Source organism: Megascapheus bottae, chromosome 22 (genome assembly GCF_031878675.1).
Source record: "Megascapheus bottae isolate mThoBot1 chromosome 22, mThoBot2.hap1, whole genome shotgun sequence".
In the NCBI taxonomy this organism is placed as follows: Eukaryota; Metazoa; Chordata; class Mammalia; order Rodentia; family Geomyidae; genus Megascapheus; species Megascapheus bottae.
The window spans coordinates 26,731,852-26,748,370 of record NC_143530.1 but is presented as its reverse complement, the minus strand read 5'-3'; the positions used below and the strand labels follow the sequence as shown (position 1 = coordinate 26,748,370).

Here is a 16,519-nt window from a genome sequence, read left to right as displayed (position 1 = left end):
TCATTGCTGATAAGACATAGGAGGAGATAGTTGCAAGCTAACTCATGGGGGGAAAAAGTGCTAGGGGTTGGGGATATCCTTGACAGTCTGTTGGGCAGGCAGCTTTGGCCTTTCCAAACGTCAAAGGGAAGAGAATTCACAACCATGAGGGGCAAAATACAGGCAAAGAAAGCATTGGGACTATTACCAGCTCCCTTGGGATATTGGTAGGTAGGGGTGGGGTTTTAAATAATGATGGTGGTAGCAGCATGGCTCTTCACACTCTCCTTCTTGCCATCCTCAAGTCCTTATGGAGATGACAGTAACAAGTCCCTGTGTTGTGATGAATCCAGGTAGCTGGCTCCTGGCAGAGACCAATACCTGTAAGACAACTCTTTAAATATTTTCCTCATAAGAGGCTGTTGAATTTTGAAAGTCATCAGAATTCTTTACTTGTGATTTAAATAAGTGCATTTTCTCTGCAGTGATGCTTTCTGATTCGTATTACCCAGTCATTAGTATGAGACCAAAGCCTGAAAAAAGTTGTCAACCTTGTTTGTCATTTTATGTTCTTCTGGGCAGCCTCCTTGCACTCTTCTGGAAGGGATAAGATCAAGTAGAAGCACCCTGCATGCTGCACAGCCACTGATAAGTGTTATCAGACTGCTTCTCGGGGTGCCTGGCCCTGCTTTGTATTTTAATTTCAACAGTAGTTGAGTTACCCATACTTCCTCTTCTCCTAGCTCTAAGCCTTGTAGAGTCCCCGTGAATTTCGTTTATGTTATGTGTTTGTGAACCTTTCTTCTTTTGCCTTCTGTAACGAGGAAGACATTGTAGCAGCACATTTCTGGACCCACTAGCACCACGTATGGTCCAGTGCAGGTGAGGCAAGCAGGTGGACTTAAGCATTTAGAAGGGTCATTGGGGGTTGATCACTCTGCAAACTCGAAGAGCTTTGCATTGTAAAAGAACACTTGTGTTCCAAATTTTGGTGTTTCACATTGAGTTTTAGGAAACTTAAAAAGCACTTCGATCAGCTTAGTAGGTAGACATATAGAAGTACTCTGACTGTGGAGAATAGCAAAGCATAGAATCTGTATGATTTAGATGATGTGTTCGTGCCTTTCTGCAGTGTTCCTTTACTTGTACCAATCTTAGTAAAACGTGTCCATGATTCTATGCTTTATACATCGTTTCATAGTTTTTATGAAATTCTTTAGTTTTATAGAATTTCAATGCAAAGAGGTATCTGTGTACTTTGAGAAAGACCTTGTAGACATTTATGATATAGAGAGACTCCAGGAAAGTGACTGGAATTTGAAGAAATGTGTGTTCTCATGCACAGGAAGGAATTTTAGATTGAATATTCCAGCAACAATTAGTTGAACCTTAATGAAGTCAGATTTATAAGAGATTGATTACATTAGCTACTCAGAAAAGACTCATTAGCACCTTCCTTTCTCAAAGGCCGTTCATTGAGGGAGGGGAGGAGCAAGAGGGGGAAAGGGGATTGTGGTCATCAGGGTATCGGGCTATATATACTTCATTTGTCCAGCTGAAACTGAAAAGGATATTTGGTATTGGGTCCAGTGACCAGGGTCTGTCTCCTGTAGACTCTTCATTTTGTGGACAGGCATGCTTTTTCCTTATGTGTCATTTAAATACTTAAAGACCAATATTTATGATGCATAAAATTTGTAAAATTCAAGGATCGTTATACATCAGAGTTCTTTTATTAACACCACCTTACTATCCATAACTGCTTTTTATTAATACCACCTTATTATTGTCTTTCAATCTATACCTGCTTCTTTTGCCCCCATGGCATAGTTTAGTGGCTGGGAGACCTTAAGGCTTATCACAAGCCTAAATGTCATAAATTACTCTCTAGCATATTGTATAGATGCCGACCTCTGCTCCGCTGCTGCTTTCCTTCAGTATGTCTAAAAGTCCAGCCACTGAGCAAGACCTTCATGCATGTGTGCTGAAGATTTGGAGGGGCTGTCGGGTCTGGAGAAAACTCAGAAATATAGGATAAAAGAGGGAGGGAAAGAAGCCCACTTCATGCCCCCTGGACTCCTGCCTCAGCTTTTAATGAAATGGAAGAAAGGAAAAAGGGGTCATCTGACTGAGAGTACATGCTTCTGGAATGGAAATTGATTTAGAGGGAGCAAATAAAAGCACTAAGCATAGTTTTCCATAAGAGATAATCTCTTTACCTCTTCCATTTAAAACTTTTAAACTTCTACTGCCATGAAATTGATTTTTGTGGAAGTTTGTAAAAATATATATTAAAATGCTTGCACCTTTATGCATAGCTATTCACAAGTGAAGAAGCTGAGGACAAGCACTTTAAAAGCTTTCCTTCCTGTATTATGGACTTTGCTCATGCTGATCTGACATTAATTTTTGGCTCAGGTGTTAGGTGTGAATCTGCCTCATAAATGTGACTTACTTAATCCTCTCCATAGAGACAGTGAAGTGTGTTTCATTTTAGGCTGTTCTGAAGTTAGGGCTTTTAATACTTTGTATCTGAAGTTGATGTACTGGAGAGGTGGTTATGGTTTTTGAGTACAGGAAAAGGGTATTTTCCAGAGTTTCATACAGTTGTGTTCAAATAACCTACTTATTTTTTAGTATTAAAGAACTAGGCACAGCAGTATCTAACTTGCTTATTTTATACTGATGTCCTTGATAGTATTGCACTTAGACCTTCATGTATATGAAGAGCTGCTACCTCGCTGTAGCCTCTCTCCCAGACATGATCCCATACAAAGTGACATGCAGATACCCGTGTCCACTGGAGAACAAACTAGTAGTTTTTACATTAAGTGTAGATATAGCAACAAATAAGGTATTTCTTCAGTAACACGTGAACATATTAATTTCTCATGTGAATCTCCCATTTACACTTTGAATATCAAAATAGTATCACTTACAAGCAAGGGTATATGTGTGAAGTTATGTCATAGTACTTACAGGCAATTCAAAGATTAATGGCATCTTTAAAAGATTACTATACAATTAAAACCAGTATTTGAAGATAAATTTAACCTGACCATCACTGAGTGTCTTATTACAAATTACCTTTGTAGCCTTAGTGCTTCAGAGTAATACAGTAAACTGTATTTCTACACAACTAAAGAAGGCTCTTAGTCCTTCATAAGTTATCGCCTACATCTGATCATCTACGTATAACCCAGGCATAATAGCGCTGCTTCTTTAAGAACCAACTGAAGCTTTCAGGGTTCAGTGGAGGAAAAGACATCCCCCACTTTAAACTGATAACCAAAAATGTGTTCTGATTTAATAATTAAGAATCTGGTTTGAAATTATTTTTCTTGTGGTAAATCAGTTTTAAATTTCAGCTGACACATAGTAACATAAAATTATGCTTATTGATGGGCTTCATATAATTCTTTGATACATGTGTACTAAGTACATTCTGCACCTAATCTTTGCCCTTTTCACTAGACTATTTCAAAGCGATCCCAAGTGTTCTCTTCCCATTTTATTTTCAAATAATTAGAGTTGAAGACTTTCATGATTCTCTTTCTTTCTTGCCATCTCTTGTGCCAGTACAGTGGCTTGAACTCTTGGCTTTTTCATTCATAGCTGATAATTCTGTGTTCCCCACTACTGGCATTTCGCAGTTACTTGAAGACAGGATGTCTGCTTGGGCTGGCTTCTAACTGTGAGGCTCAGATCCAGCTCCTGAGTAGCTAGGATTGTAGGTATAAGCTTTCATTAGTTTTGATGTTTCCTGATTGAAATTGTACCTTTCTTGTGTGAGTTTTGTTCTATAACTTTTTTCTTTTCTCACATCCAGGTTGAAAGGATTGTTGACAAAAGGAAAAACAAAAAAGGGAAGACAGAGTATCTGGTTCGGTGGAAAGGTTATGACAGCGAGGACGACACATGGGAGCCTGAGCAACATCTGGTGAACTGTGAGGAATACATTCATGACTTCAACCGCTGCCACAGTGAGAAGCAGAAAGAGAGTGGCCTGGCTCGTGCAAACAGGACCTCTCCAAACAATGCTAGGAAACAGATCTCCAGGTCCACCAACAGCAGCTTCTCTAAGACCTCTCCCAAGACACTAGTGATTAGCAAGGACCACGAGACCAAAACCAGCCAGTTATTTGCTGCCAGCCAGAAGTTCAGGAAAAACACAGCCTCGTCTCTTTCAAGCCGAAAGAACATGGACCTTGCAAAGTCAGGTATCAAGATCCTTGTGCCTAAGAGCCCCATTAAGAGCAGGACCTCGGTGGATGGCTTTCCAAGTGAGAGCCCTGAGAAACTAGACCCAGTTGAGCAGGGACCAGAGGACACAGTAGCGCCGGAGGTGGCTGCAGAGAAGCCAGTTGGAGCTTTGTTGGGCCCTGGTGCAGAACGAGCCAGGATGGGGAGCAGGCCCCGAATACATCCACTAGTGCCTCAGGTGTCTGGCCCTGTGACTGCAGCCATGGCCACAGGCTTGACTGTCAATGGAAAAGGTGAGTGCTTGGGTAGGCTGCCACAAGCTATTGCTCTACACTATGGGCAGTGACTCAGAGGGCTCTTCCCAGGAATAAAGTATCTGCAAGACTTTTGGGGAGATCTTACCAACCTAACTTTCCTTTCCTCCTAGTCATTGCCATTTGTCTCTTTAAGATGGCACTAGCTCTCTCTGCCCTTTGTCGACACACTGAATTGCTCTAAGCAGTGTCTCAGGATAAATAGGCTATCGTTCATACATTCTTAGACATTGAGTCCGATGTTAAAAGAACTCAAATTCATTATGGCTGGTGTTGATTTGGAAGCTATGCCTTCTGTATGCTCCTTTGTATGCAGCATTTTCTATTGGAGGTTCAAAAGTTGCTCTGTTTTTCTGTGTCATTCAGGTGGTCATATTTTGCTGTTCTTGTTTGTGTAGGAATGCACTGATCACAGGGTTACTGTGTTACCTGCACCATAGACACTTCTGGGATGTGCAGCTTTTTGGTTGTGACCTGACTTGTCCATCTTCTAAGACTAGCCATCTTCTAAGACTAGCCATTGTTACAAAAGTTACCTATTTTTCTCAGCCACGCTCTACTGGACAAGCCTCACTTTAGGCCTGCGTTGTGTCTTAACCTGCCCATAGCTATGCTACTAGGGATAGAACAAAGCCTCATGCATGATGCACAAGTACTATATCATCTAGTAGTCTTTGCCATAGGTTTCAGATAGCTCTTCTGTTTCCTGCCCTTGACAGCTCCCATCCATTTCCTGTCACTATTGCACAGGATGGTTTCCACTAGCTAAGCTGATAGGCCTCTCAACTGCCTTAGGGAGAGACTGTGTTCCTGAAGGTCTGTAGGCCCATCTGCACCTGCTCTTTGCTGGTGCCAGGAGAGTGCGCCCCTTCCTCATCACCTCAGGAGCTATGGTCCTTTAGAACACTGGCTCTTTGTCTTGAGTCTGTGTGTGTGTGTGTGTGTCCCTCTTTCAACACAATCCCAGTAGAAATGGAAACCAAAGTGTTGTTGACTTGAAGAGCCATTTCCACAGAGAAGTGTTCCCCTATGTTCTAACCGTACATTCAATAGGTTTTCATTTACTCCTACATATATTTTGGAATCTTGGATTTCCTTTGGGGCAGGAAATTGCCAGGAGATTGCTAGTAATTTTTCAAATACACACCTGACATGAATACTGCTCTTTCTGTTCCAAGTCAGCCCTCATCTGGGACAAGTGCACTTGTTGAGAGGTGTGATGACGCCCCTTGTGCTGGCTTTCATACAAATATTTTCTCATAGTAGTATGGGAAGGATCATAGAAGTTTAGAGGTGGAGGAGATTGTCATCTAGGCAGAGAAGTTGATTCTGGGTGAGTTGATTCTGGCTCAGAGTGAACTGAATTCAGCAACATAATCAGAGCAGTGTCCCAGTTTCTCCTCCCATGTCTTCCTTATCTAGGAGGCATGGAGGGCTGGCTGCACCTTTGTTGATGGCAAGGCAAGCACTGGGTTGGCATCCTGCAGGCTGAGCCTAACATGTATGGTCTATAAGTCAAGAGGTTTCACATGGCTTAAAAAATGAAGAGGATATTACCATGATATGAAAATATAAAACTTAAACTTGGCCGGATAATGTGGCTCGCACCTGTATCTTCTTGGGAGACACAGATTGGGAGGATTGCAGTTTGAGAGACTAGCTGCAGCAAAAATCGTTTGAGATCACATCCCAACCATTTAAAAGCTGGACATAGTGGTACACATGTGTTATCCCAGCTACTGGGGAGAGCATCAACGGGAAAATTTTCCTTTAGGCTGGCCCAGACCAAAAAACTAAGACCCTATTTGAAAAGTAGAAAACAAAAAGGGATCACGCATTTGTCCGAAGTTACAGGGCGTCTGCCTAGGAAGCATAAGGCCCTGGCTTCAATTTACAATACTGGTGGGGGGGAAACAAAAGTTTGTGTGTCCTTCATGAAAGTTTGACAATATTCCTTTGTGTATTATAGCAGGGATTGTATGCCTAATCATGCCAGGTCCCTAAGGGGTATGGAAAGTAGAGTTTAAGCTTTGTTCTTTTGTTTTAGGAAAAACAAATGGCTTCAGGAGCTTTGTGGACCCCCTTTTATGACCCACAAAAATTGTGCATGCTTATTTTGGCAAAGATATCCATAACATTCATAGCTTTGAGCCAGCAAGGTTTAGAACCCTAGTCTTTTCATTAAACCTAGAAGCTTTGATTATTGCTTCCCACACTATTTTGCTCTATTTCTAAGCCAACAACATTGCTCTTGAGTAATGTTGAGTAATGTCTTTCACAAAGGAAACCTGTCCTTAGAAGCCCCATTTCTTTCGAGTTCATATATAAGGAAGCTAGTAGCTCCTACTTAAATATTTGTTAGCTTCATTATTTAAAAATGTACATAAGGTGGTTTTGAACCAAAAGAGACTTGTAAGTATAGAATCTTAAGTTAGGAGTTTTATACGCTGTAGAAGTGACTGTGTGCTTAATTCTTTGTGAAACAGTTTTTCTTCACATCTTCATATACATTCTGCTCCCTTCTGTGCCTGGTTGATCAGATAAGAATTCTGTATTCTACATGCTCCTAAGAAATAGTCTCCACCAGAAGAGAACTTGAAACATTTGTTTAGGTCAATAGTGATTTCACCTACAAATTTATTGAAACCACATTTGCATGTTAATAAGGGAAAGAACAGTCACTTCCCCTGGGGGCCTCCTATTAACAAGTCCTTCTGAATCTCTGGCAAAGATGGTGTCTTGGGCAGCTGAGTTACCTGCTGACTGTGCCTTCCCCTTTCCTGTGGCAGAGAGCTACTTCCTCATTTGTTCATTAGTGTGTAACCTCCAAGAAGGAATGTCTTCAGAACATTGCCTGATAAGTAGAAGAGATTCTGTACAAGTCTGCACATGAAATTATTCCAGTGGAGTGGATGTTCATCGAAGATTGTGATGAGCCCTTCAGGGCACCATCATTAGTTCCGAGCAAACAGCAAAGAGGGTGACTGGGAAGAAATGTTCCTGACATGACAAGGCCTACACGGCCAAAAACAAATTTCTAGAAAGCCAAGTATTTATACTCTTGAATGAGGAGAACACATACTGAAGACATACTGTTGAACCATATAGACCAGGTGTTTGTTTGCTAGTCCTGGGCTTGGGCTCAGAGCCTGAGCACTGTCTTTGGGCTTTTTCAAGGCTAGAGCTCTACCACTTGAGCCTCAGCACCACTTCTGGCTTCTTCTATGTATGTGGTACCAAGGAATCTAACCTGGGGTTTCATGCATGCTAGTCAAGCACTCTACCACTAGGCCAAACTCCCTGCCCCCAGAGCATTTTTAAAAAGCTATTTGTTTTTCCTTTCCAGATTAATTTTAGCACTTTGTAAGAAAACTTTTTCTAAAACTAAAGCAGATACCAGTGGAATCATCGGGAAATGAACCTTCTATTCTGAACATTAATTATGGTTTTTGTTTTTGAGGGATTATATGTCACTGGAAACAAATATTTGAGTATCTATGAACCACAAGAGTGAATGTTTCTGAGGATGAAGCAAAGGTTTAAAAAATGAACTGACAAAACTGCATTATAGTTCATAATCTCATGCTAGTCAGAATGGCTGTCTTTAAGAAACAAAACACAATAAATGCTGGCCAGTGTTACGGGTTCCAAGAAGAGTCCACCACACAGCTTATGGAAAGAGGCTTTGTTGAAGGAATCTCAGACTGACCAGCCAGGGACATAGTAACAGACTCAGGAGCCATAACTGACCCTGATGATCTGTAAGGGTGGGGTTTATAGAGTCCGGCCATGAATCAGTCACAAAGACCGCTTGTAGGTGGCCAATAAGGTCATAGCACCTTCAAACAGTCACAAAGGCCACTTTGAGTCGGCCTATAAGATTACAACACATACTTTCAAGTTACCCAGTGACCAGCGTGTTGGTCCCTGTACATTCCAGGGAAAGTGGGGGTTTACTAGAACTGGTCCCTGAGCAGGGAGTGACGTAACACTTCTGAGCCCTTCGGAAAAGGTGCAGTCTTCCATTCAGCTCTCTGCAACAAACAGGAAAGTGGAGAAGGACACTCAGTCACTGTTAGTCAAATTATAACAGTGTAGCCACTGTGGAAACCTCCATGGGGAGTCCTCAGAAACAAAACAAAACGGAACTACCCTGGGATACCCCTGTACCACTCTTGGATGTATTTCCAGATAAATCAAAAGTCAACATACAATAGAGATACTTGCACATCCCTATTTATTGCAACACTGTTCACATTAGCCCAACTATGGAATCAGCCTAGGTGTTCATTAATGGAAAAATTGACAAAGATGTATATGTGTGTGTGTGTGTGTATATATATATATATATATATATATATACACACACACACACACACACACACACACACACACACCATGCACACACAAGACTGGATTATTCAGCCATTAAACAAAAATGTCACTTTTGGGAAAAGGGATGGAAATCATTGTGCTAAGTCATACCAAAAAAACAATTATAATGTGTTTTCTATCACAGTGCAATCTGTTTAAAATGAAGGGGCATTACTTGAAATGGAAGAGGACCAGAAGGAATGGGGGGGGGAGGGGAACCATTAAATATGGTTAAAATATATACATGTATGAAAATTACATGATAAAATTTGTTATTTTATGCAATTAGTGTGTGCTAGTAAGATTACTATTGCTTCACTCAGCGGGGGAAATGTTTAAGTGTAATGGATAATGTCTTTTTCTTAAATTCTCTGTAGTGTGAATGGTTCTTGCTCTACTTAATTGTACAAAAGTCCTTAATTGGTCCTACAAAAGAATTACTTTTAAGATGTGGATCATCATGACTGCGCTGTCATGAATTTAAATATATAAGTCATTCCACAAGAAATTGTGAAAATATTAAAATTGAAACAACCGAGAATAAACCTTACTGTTGTTACCATGTGATTTGGGTGTTAAACATTCGAGTTAAAGCCAAGAAGATTTAGTAAGGAAGTGACTGAAAGGACTTTCTTTCCTTGAGGAAGCTCTCTGGAAAAACTTGGGTATTTTGGCTTCAGAGTATGACTTCATCTTGAAAATGGGAATAGATAATCTGGCTCTCCGTATCTGCGATTCCTAGGAAACCATAAACAGCATGGCAACAGCCTCTCTAAAAAGGGGCCAGTGAGTATTTTATGTAACAATAAACTAAAATGTAACCAGTTCAGCTAGCCTAAGCAGTATAGAAGGGGGAAAAAATTACCCTATCTTTTTAGATTCTATAATTGGGTCCTGTGAATTAAACTGATAAAATGCAGATAAATAGGAAAAAGGACATGGATGTTTTATTGATATTTTAACTTTTATATGCTCATTTTATATGCCAAAAAGAAACTTGCAAAGAGGATGAAATGTCACTTTAACAGCCAGTAAACTATGGAGAAAGACAAGACAAAGCCCAGGAAAGTTTGGACTTCTAGGGTTGGCATATAGTAAGAAGATCTAAATATGTACAAACTAATACTTTTTTTTTTTTAAACCAAGGCATGTTTGTACAGGTTCACCTCAGTTTCGTTTGCAGCAATGAGGGTGGTTTTCTGATGTTGAAGACAGGCATCCTTTACAAGTGAAAATTTATGTACTGTATAAAGGCAGTAGCCAGAGACTGTTGTATTGCTTCTCTTTTCAACTCATAATAATCCATATGACAAAGCAGTGTATTTCAGATAGTATATTCCTTTCAGTCAGGGAATGAACTCACCCTCTTGCCCTGTACAGACGGAATGCCAGGCTTGACAAGTTGGTCAGCTTAAACTATAAGGAGAAGCAGCTTCTCAGGGACTTGACTTGATCCTTCCTGCCCTTCAAGTGTTGCTTGTGCAGGACTCTGAGCACAGTTCACCCAGTCATCCAGTCTCGAAGCCCCATTCCCATTCTAGAAACTGGGAACATCTCCTTCTCCATAACCTCCTACCTTATTTATCTTGAATCAAGATATTGTCTTTAGGCTTTCCTAATTGTTCCCCCTAGTACTGGGCTTGAACTTAGGACCTTTGCCCACTTGATTGTTGCTCATGGCTAGCTCTCTACCACTTGAGCCACACTTCCAGCTCTATAATTTCTTTTGAATAAGCATAGTAAAATAGCATACTTAATTCTGTCCTCTGTCGGGGTCCTTCGTCCCCTGTCCCTCTCAACTAGCAGGAAGGATGGGGAAAAACACACCCCGACCAGCCCAAGCCACAAGAGAGGGCCCACTGTCCTCCTGCACTCAGCCTTCTTTCCCCAGAGCACAAACAGACGCCACGCAGCTTCATCAAGGCAAGAAAATCTTTCTCCAATAAACCCCCCTCCTGAGGAAGTCCCTCCAGCTAATATACCCTCACTCTAGGTCCCAGGAGAGAGTGATAAACACCACATTTGTAACCAATAGTAATCAAGTCTTGCGCCCTGCCTTGTCTCAGCAGAAAGTTATTAGACATGGCATCACTTGGCCCCCAACATGTCCCCCGTTTTTATTTTAGAAAAAGAAAAAACCTAGGATATGTGGGGCTGGCATCATATCAGATTGACTGTGCCTGTCTTAGGTATCTCCAAGCTCGCTAGCCTTCTTACCCGTCATGGAATCACCAAGTCCTTTTTACTTGGCTCCTGTCTTAGGTTGATAGGCTAACAGCTGGGACTTGGCTGTCTTTGACTACCGGCCATCCATTTAAGCAAGTCAGACCTGAGGGGATGCACCTATTACCATGGGAGCAGATGCCTGTCGTATTAGCATTCACTTTCTGCGTTGACTTTGTAGGCAAGCAATATAGACATATTACAATTATAGCGCATAAAAATCCAAACCAATCAATCCTGCCCATCTTGGATCAAGTCCCAAAATAGTCTTAACCAATCACCCAAAGTTAGAATATTAACGTGTCATTTGTGCACATAACCTATTCCAGTTCTCACATGCTGATTAATGGCATTCTCTATAGGAACCACAGTGGCAAGGGCAATAACCGCAGCAGTATCGGCAGCTACAGATGTGGCAATGGCCACCACCATGGCCAGGAAAATACCAAAGTCTCCTCTACTGATGAGTGGGAAAGCATTCTCCTCCACCTGTACAGGCACTGGTATATACTGAGGGGCTCTGACTTCAACAGCCAGAGAAAACAGGGAAACATTCCAACATTAAGAGAACATTATTAATAGAGATTCAAACCAATAGAAAAAAAACAGACTATCACACAAGCCATAGGGAATAGCAGGGCAATGGAAGAATTAGTCGAGTCTTCCAATCCCCACTTTTTGTTTTAAACGGTCTCCTATGTCTATCCTACCTCACCTTCCAAAACTGACTCTGGTCCCTTCATTTTAAGGGGGTTATGGACGAAGATCCACTTTCTGTAACTTCAAGCTGACTCAGGAATGTTGTCTCTATTTTGCCAGGGACCCTAAAAAGTTTTAGCCTGTTTTCAACTATGGACGGTGGCTATTTTGCAATTCTGCACCCGAGCACAGGCTTTCTAAATCACGACCACTTAATTCTTCAAGTATTTTTCCAAGCATCTCTGCTTTTTCACCTGTTCTTAAACTGTTTACTCCCATATAAGTTGCCACATAGTTTAGACTTAGATTTACCCAATTGCCTGTTTTTCCAGTATGAAGTTTAGCATGCTACTAGTGCAAAATATTGGTCGTTCCAGTCTGAACCCATTCAGGTTCTATTCTAAAATCCCTTTCACACACATTCATACTCGCACAAAATATTGGTCGTTCCAGTCCAAATCCATTTCGGTTCTATTCTAAAAAAATAGTCGTTCCAGTCTGAACCCATCTGGTTCTAGTCTTAAAATTGCCGCGCCCTTATACCGCTGTGGCCAGAGACTCCTGCAAGGTTCCTCCCTACCGTGCCAAAGTGACCTGCGCTTCGGAGGCGGACTGGGAATGATCTGTTAAAATCTTTTCCTATTAAAACACCTAGCTGCTTCTGCTGTGTTTGCCTGTCACAGCTGCAGCTTTTTTTCTCCTTAGCTATGGGAGGAGTTTAGTTTTTTCCTCAATTTTCTATCTTTTGCCCTTTTTATGGGCTTTTCTTTGTATTTTTTCTTTCAGGGTTCTCTGGTTTTTGTCTTCTTTTGACTTTTGTAGGTAGTTGCTTCCCTTTCTTTTGTTTACCACTTTTCTTTTTCTCTTCCTCCCTGTCAGCAATTTCATCCTGCATTTTCCCTTCAAGTTTCCCTGGCCTTTCAGTCCCTCTTTTTTCTTTTCATTATCTTCCTTTCAGGTTTCTCTCTTTTAATCTTTTTGTGCCTTTAAGGTTTCTCTGGTTTTTCAGTCTTTGCGGAATTTTTCTTTTGCAGGTAGTTACTTCCCTTTCCCCTGTTTACCACCTTTTTTCTTTCTCTTTCTTTGTCCCTCTCTTTCTCCTTGTCTTCCTCCCTGCCTTTTCCCTGTGAGAAACTTCATCCTGCATTCTTCCTTCACGCTTCCCCGGCCTTTCAGTCCCTCCTTTTTCTTTTTCTTTGCATAATTTTCCTTTCAGGTTTCCCTGGCCCTTCAGTCCATGTATCTCTCGCTTGGCTTAACTCGCCATCATGCCCCTTTCATGCCCCATGTTGGGTGCCAGTATGTTGGGGTCCTTCTTCCCCGGTCCCTCTCGATCAGTAGGAGGGATAGGGAAAAACACACCCCGACCAGTCCAGGCCGCAAGAGGAGAGGGCCCACTGTCCTCCCGCACTCAGCCTTCTTTCCTCAGAGCACAGAGACGCCACGCAGCTTCATCAAGGCAGGAAAATCTCTCACCAATAAACCCCCCCTTCTGCGGAAGTCCCTCCAGCTAATATACCCTCACTCTAGGTCCCAGGAGAGAGTGATAAACAATAACACATTTGTAACCAATGGTAATCAAGTCTTGCACCCTGCCTCTTGCGCCTTGCCTTGTCTCAGCAGAAAGTTATTAGACATGGCGTTACTCGGCCCCCAACAGTTCTCCCTTACCCCTTCCAAAAGAAAAAAAAAATCCTACTTTTTTTTACTCCAGAAATAACTGCTATTGGTGGGGTTTTTTTCATACTTTTTTTTCTGATAGATTTTTTAATACCCACAAATAATTCTAGTGCATTCTTTTCTTTTTTTCTTTTTTTTTCCACCAATCTTGGGCTTGAGCACTGTCCTTGGACTTTCTCAAGGCTAGAGCTCTACAACTTGAGCCTCAGCACCACTTCCGGCTTTTTTCTATGTTTGTGGTACGGAGGAATCAAACCCAGGTCTTCGTGCATGCTAGGCAAGCACTCTACCTCTAGGCAAACTTCCGGCCCCAGTTCTAGTTCATTCTTGTAAAAGGTGTGTGTTTCTTACTGCATGAACCTAATGCATATTGTACCTATCAGGCAGAGGTGCTTTGCATTGGGCCTCCCCCACTATCTATATGATGATAATAGTCTTAGCATTGGAATGCATCCAAAGTCCTCATCCTCACCCATGCACATCCCACAAGGCCCCTGCATCCAACAATGCATTCTTTAGATGCAAACCATAGCTACAGACATTGGGAGAGTTATCATGGTCTTCCTTCCTGCAAATGTTATTGATGTTTTAATTGAAGATCTTATTTAAAAGAAAATTAACATGTAAGTACAAATTTTTCTGCAGGTAATTTAGGAATACTTAGAACAAAATGGAAAGCTGATCATTACTTCCCTTGAATACTGAGTACCCGTAGAGAATATAAAGAATTTAATGTGTGCCATTTCAGATTTTTTTTTTCCCTCCCAGTCCTGGGGTTTGGATTCAGGGTTGGGCACTGTCCTTGGGCTTTCTCAAGGCTAGAACTCTACTATTTGAGCCACAGCACCATTCTGGCTGCTTCTAAGTATGTGGTACCAAGGAATCTAACCTGGGGCTTCACACATGCTAGGCAAGCATTGCTATTGTCTGCAGCAGGAGACCGATCTTCTGGAATGTTCTTCCAGTAGCATTCTTATGGCTAGAAATGATTATGCAGGCTGTACAGGTTGATTTCTGAGCATGTTGCTCTGTGCCTTTGTGCTGTGTTATGTCCCTCCACCATGCTTCTTAGAATCCCGTTATGTAGATATGACTGGTTGTAAAAGAGAAAATGTTTTAATAAAAAATGACTCTGCAGACTTGGTGAGAAAAATCTACATTAGAACCAACTTAATTTCTATCTATTTATGCTATGTCATGTAGTGGTGATAGGTGGTAATTTACATTTCTTGAAAGTACTGTTAATAAAACTTTTCTCTCAGATGAGTATAACAGAGCTAAATTGAGACTAATAAGTCAATGAAACTGACATCTTTTGGCTCATGTAACCAAGATCCAAGCACAACTAGCTCCAGGCCTGACAAGTTACCAAGCTCTAGCCTACTGCTTATTCAACTGTGGGCTCTGCCTCATTTATTGTAAAAGGAAAGTAATGTCTGGAGAAAAAGGAGGTTTCTCTTCCGCAAGAGTTCTTGGAAGATAAGTCTCTAAACCCTCTAACCTCAAGCAGGGGCGGTTAGGGTGGTTTTCCCAAGGAGATCCAGGGCTAGTGATATTAGCAGTGGAAAAGATACTGGGCAGACCAAGGCGGTAGAAGTCAGCAGTCTTAACACAATTAAAATTACTGTGTATATTTACAATAGAATGCCACTTTGCATGTCAGAGAATATCTTCTGTGCTAAGAATCACTTGATTAGTACCTTCAAAGTAATGTCCTATTCAGCTTGTGGACAGTCTGTTCAAACAGAATTAAATCCTCCCAAATGTATGTAGCCTTGTCTCCGATGCTGCTCACCTGGAGACTGAGCTTTGTGTTCATCTTTCCACTTTACTGACTGTTCTTCATCCTCTTGTGGTCTTCTCTGCATGAGATAGATACTACATTTATTCCCTTCTTATATCCCCTTCTTATGTTTTACCAATCAGCCACATTAACAAATGAAAAAAGGCTATTCAAAGACAGATTGTCAGGAGCTGTTGATTGGAATACATTAGAGTTTAAAGTTTCCCAAGGCTCTTTTGCTCTGGGTGCAGAAATCTTAAGTAATTTAGACACCTGGAATCAATGGATGAGAGCCCATTTCCTAGGGAACTCTCTTTTTTAAAAAAAAAAAAATCAGTATAAAAAATTAGCCATCATATACAATATGAAAGTCTGCAGAAAAGACAGACAGATAAAGGTTTGTACAAAGTCCAGTTTTGTAGGGATTTACAGAATAGTAATCAAGGGTGGTAGCAAGAACAGGCCGTTCCCATGATTTGGATCAAAGAAAAGGGGGCTCATATACTGTTGCTGGAAATTTATTTTATTTAAGCCAGAATGTACCTATTTCATCTCAATATCAAAGACAAGAGCTGCATTCCAGGTACTTATTGCACCAGGGTCTGCTCATAAAGCTTCACGTACCAGTCTAATGTTTGATTGGTTTCTAGTATGCCATAGAAGTCTGTAGGCAGCAGATTGGAGTCACCCAGAGAGGTAATTAAGGCAGTTGTAACGTTATGGTTGTGTTCAATTCAAGCTGAATCCCTGTAGGATCCTTTCTCACCTGCCTTGCAACTTGGGAATACACTTGTCATGTTCTTAGTGGTATCTTTCTCAGTCTCCTAGATTTCACCCTCTTGTAATTTCCCACACCTCCCTACTCTTGAAGAACTTCTCCCCCAGTACTCTAGGCCGAGGACTTTTCTCCTTGATTGGTGCATCTACAAAGCTGCTTCCTTGCAGAGACCTGAGTCTTGTCCTGGTGTCTGTTTCCTCCTCTTGTAGATTGATTGTCTCTCTATCCTCTTACAACATATCCTTGCAAACTTCATTTCATCTTTGTAAAATACTTGTGCCTGGAGCACCTTATGTTCACCTTTTACCTCCCTAGCTGTTTGTTCTTTACCTGATCAGTTGCATCATTACTTGCTGTGCCATGAAAGAATAAACGATTACTTATGTAATCCATATGCAGAAGACACCTATGTAGTTCACTAGACTATCAGGGGAAATCCCAAAGCATTACCTGGAAATGGCCGGGGGCTGCCCATGTGGGTGGGAT

At 41.3% G+C, this 16,519-nt stretch overlaps 1 protein-coding gene across 2 annotated transcripts in view; it reads left to right on the top strand.

The window, feature by feature from the left end:
* Positions 1 to 16,519, top strand: part of Cdyl (chromodomain Y like) — a 211,830-nt gene that overhangs the window by 155,460 nt on the left and 39,851 nt on the right. For both annotated transcript variants that reach the window (XM_090356391.1, XM_090356392.1), the window contains one exon: positions 3,809 to 4,475. In XM_090356391.1, the coding sequence (XP_090212517.1) occupies positions 3,809 to 4,475 (667 nt within the window). The remainder of the gene's footprint in view (positions 1 to 3,808; positions 4,476 to 16,519) is intronic.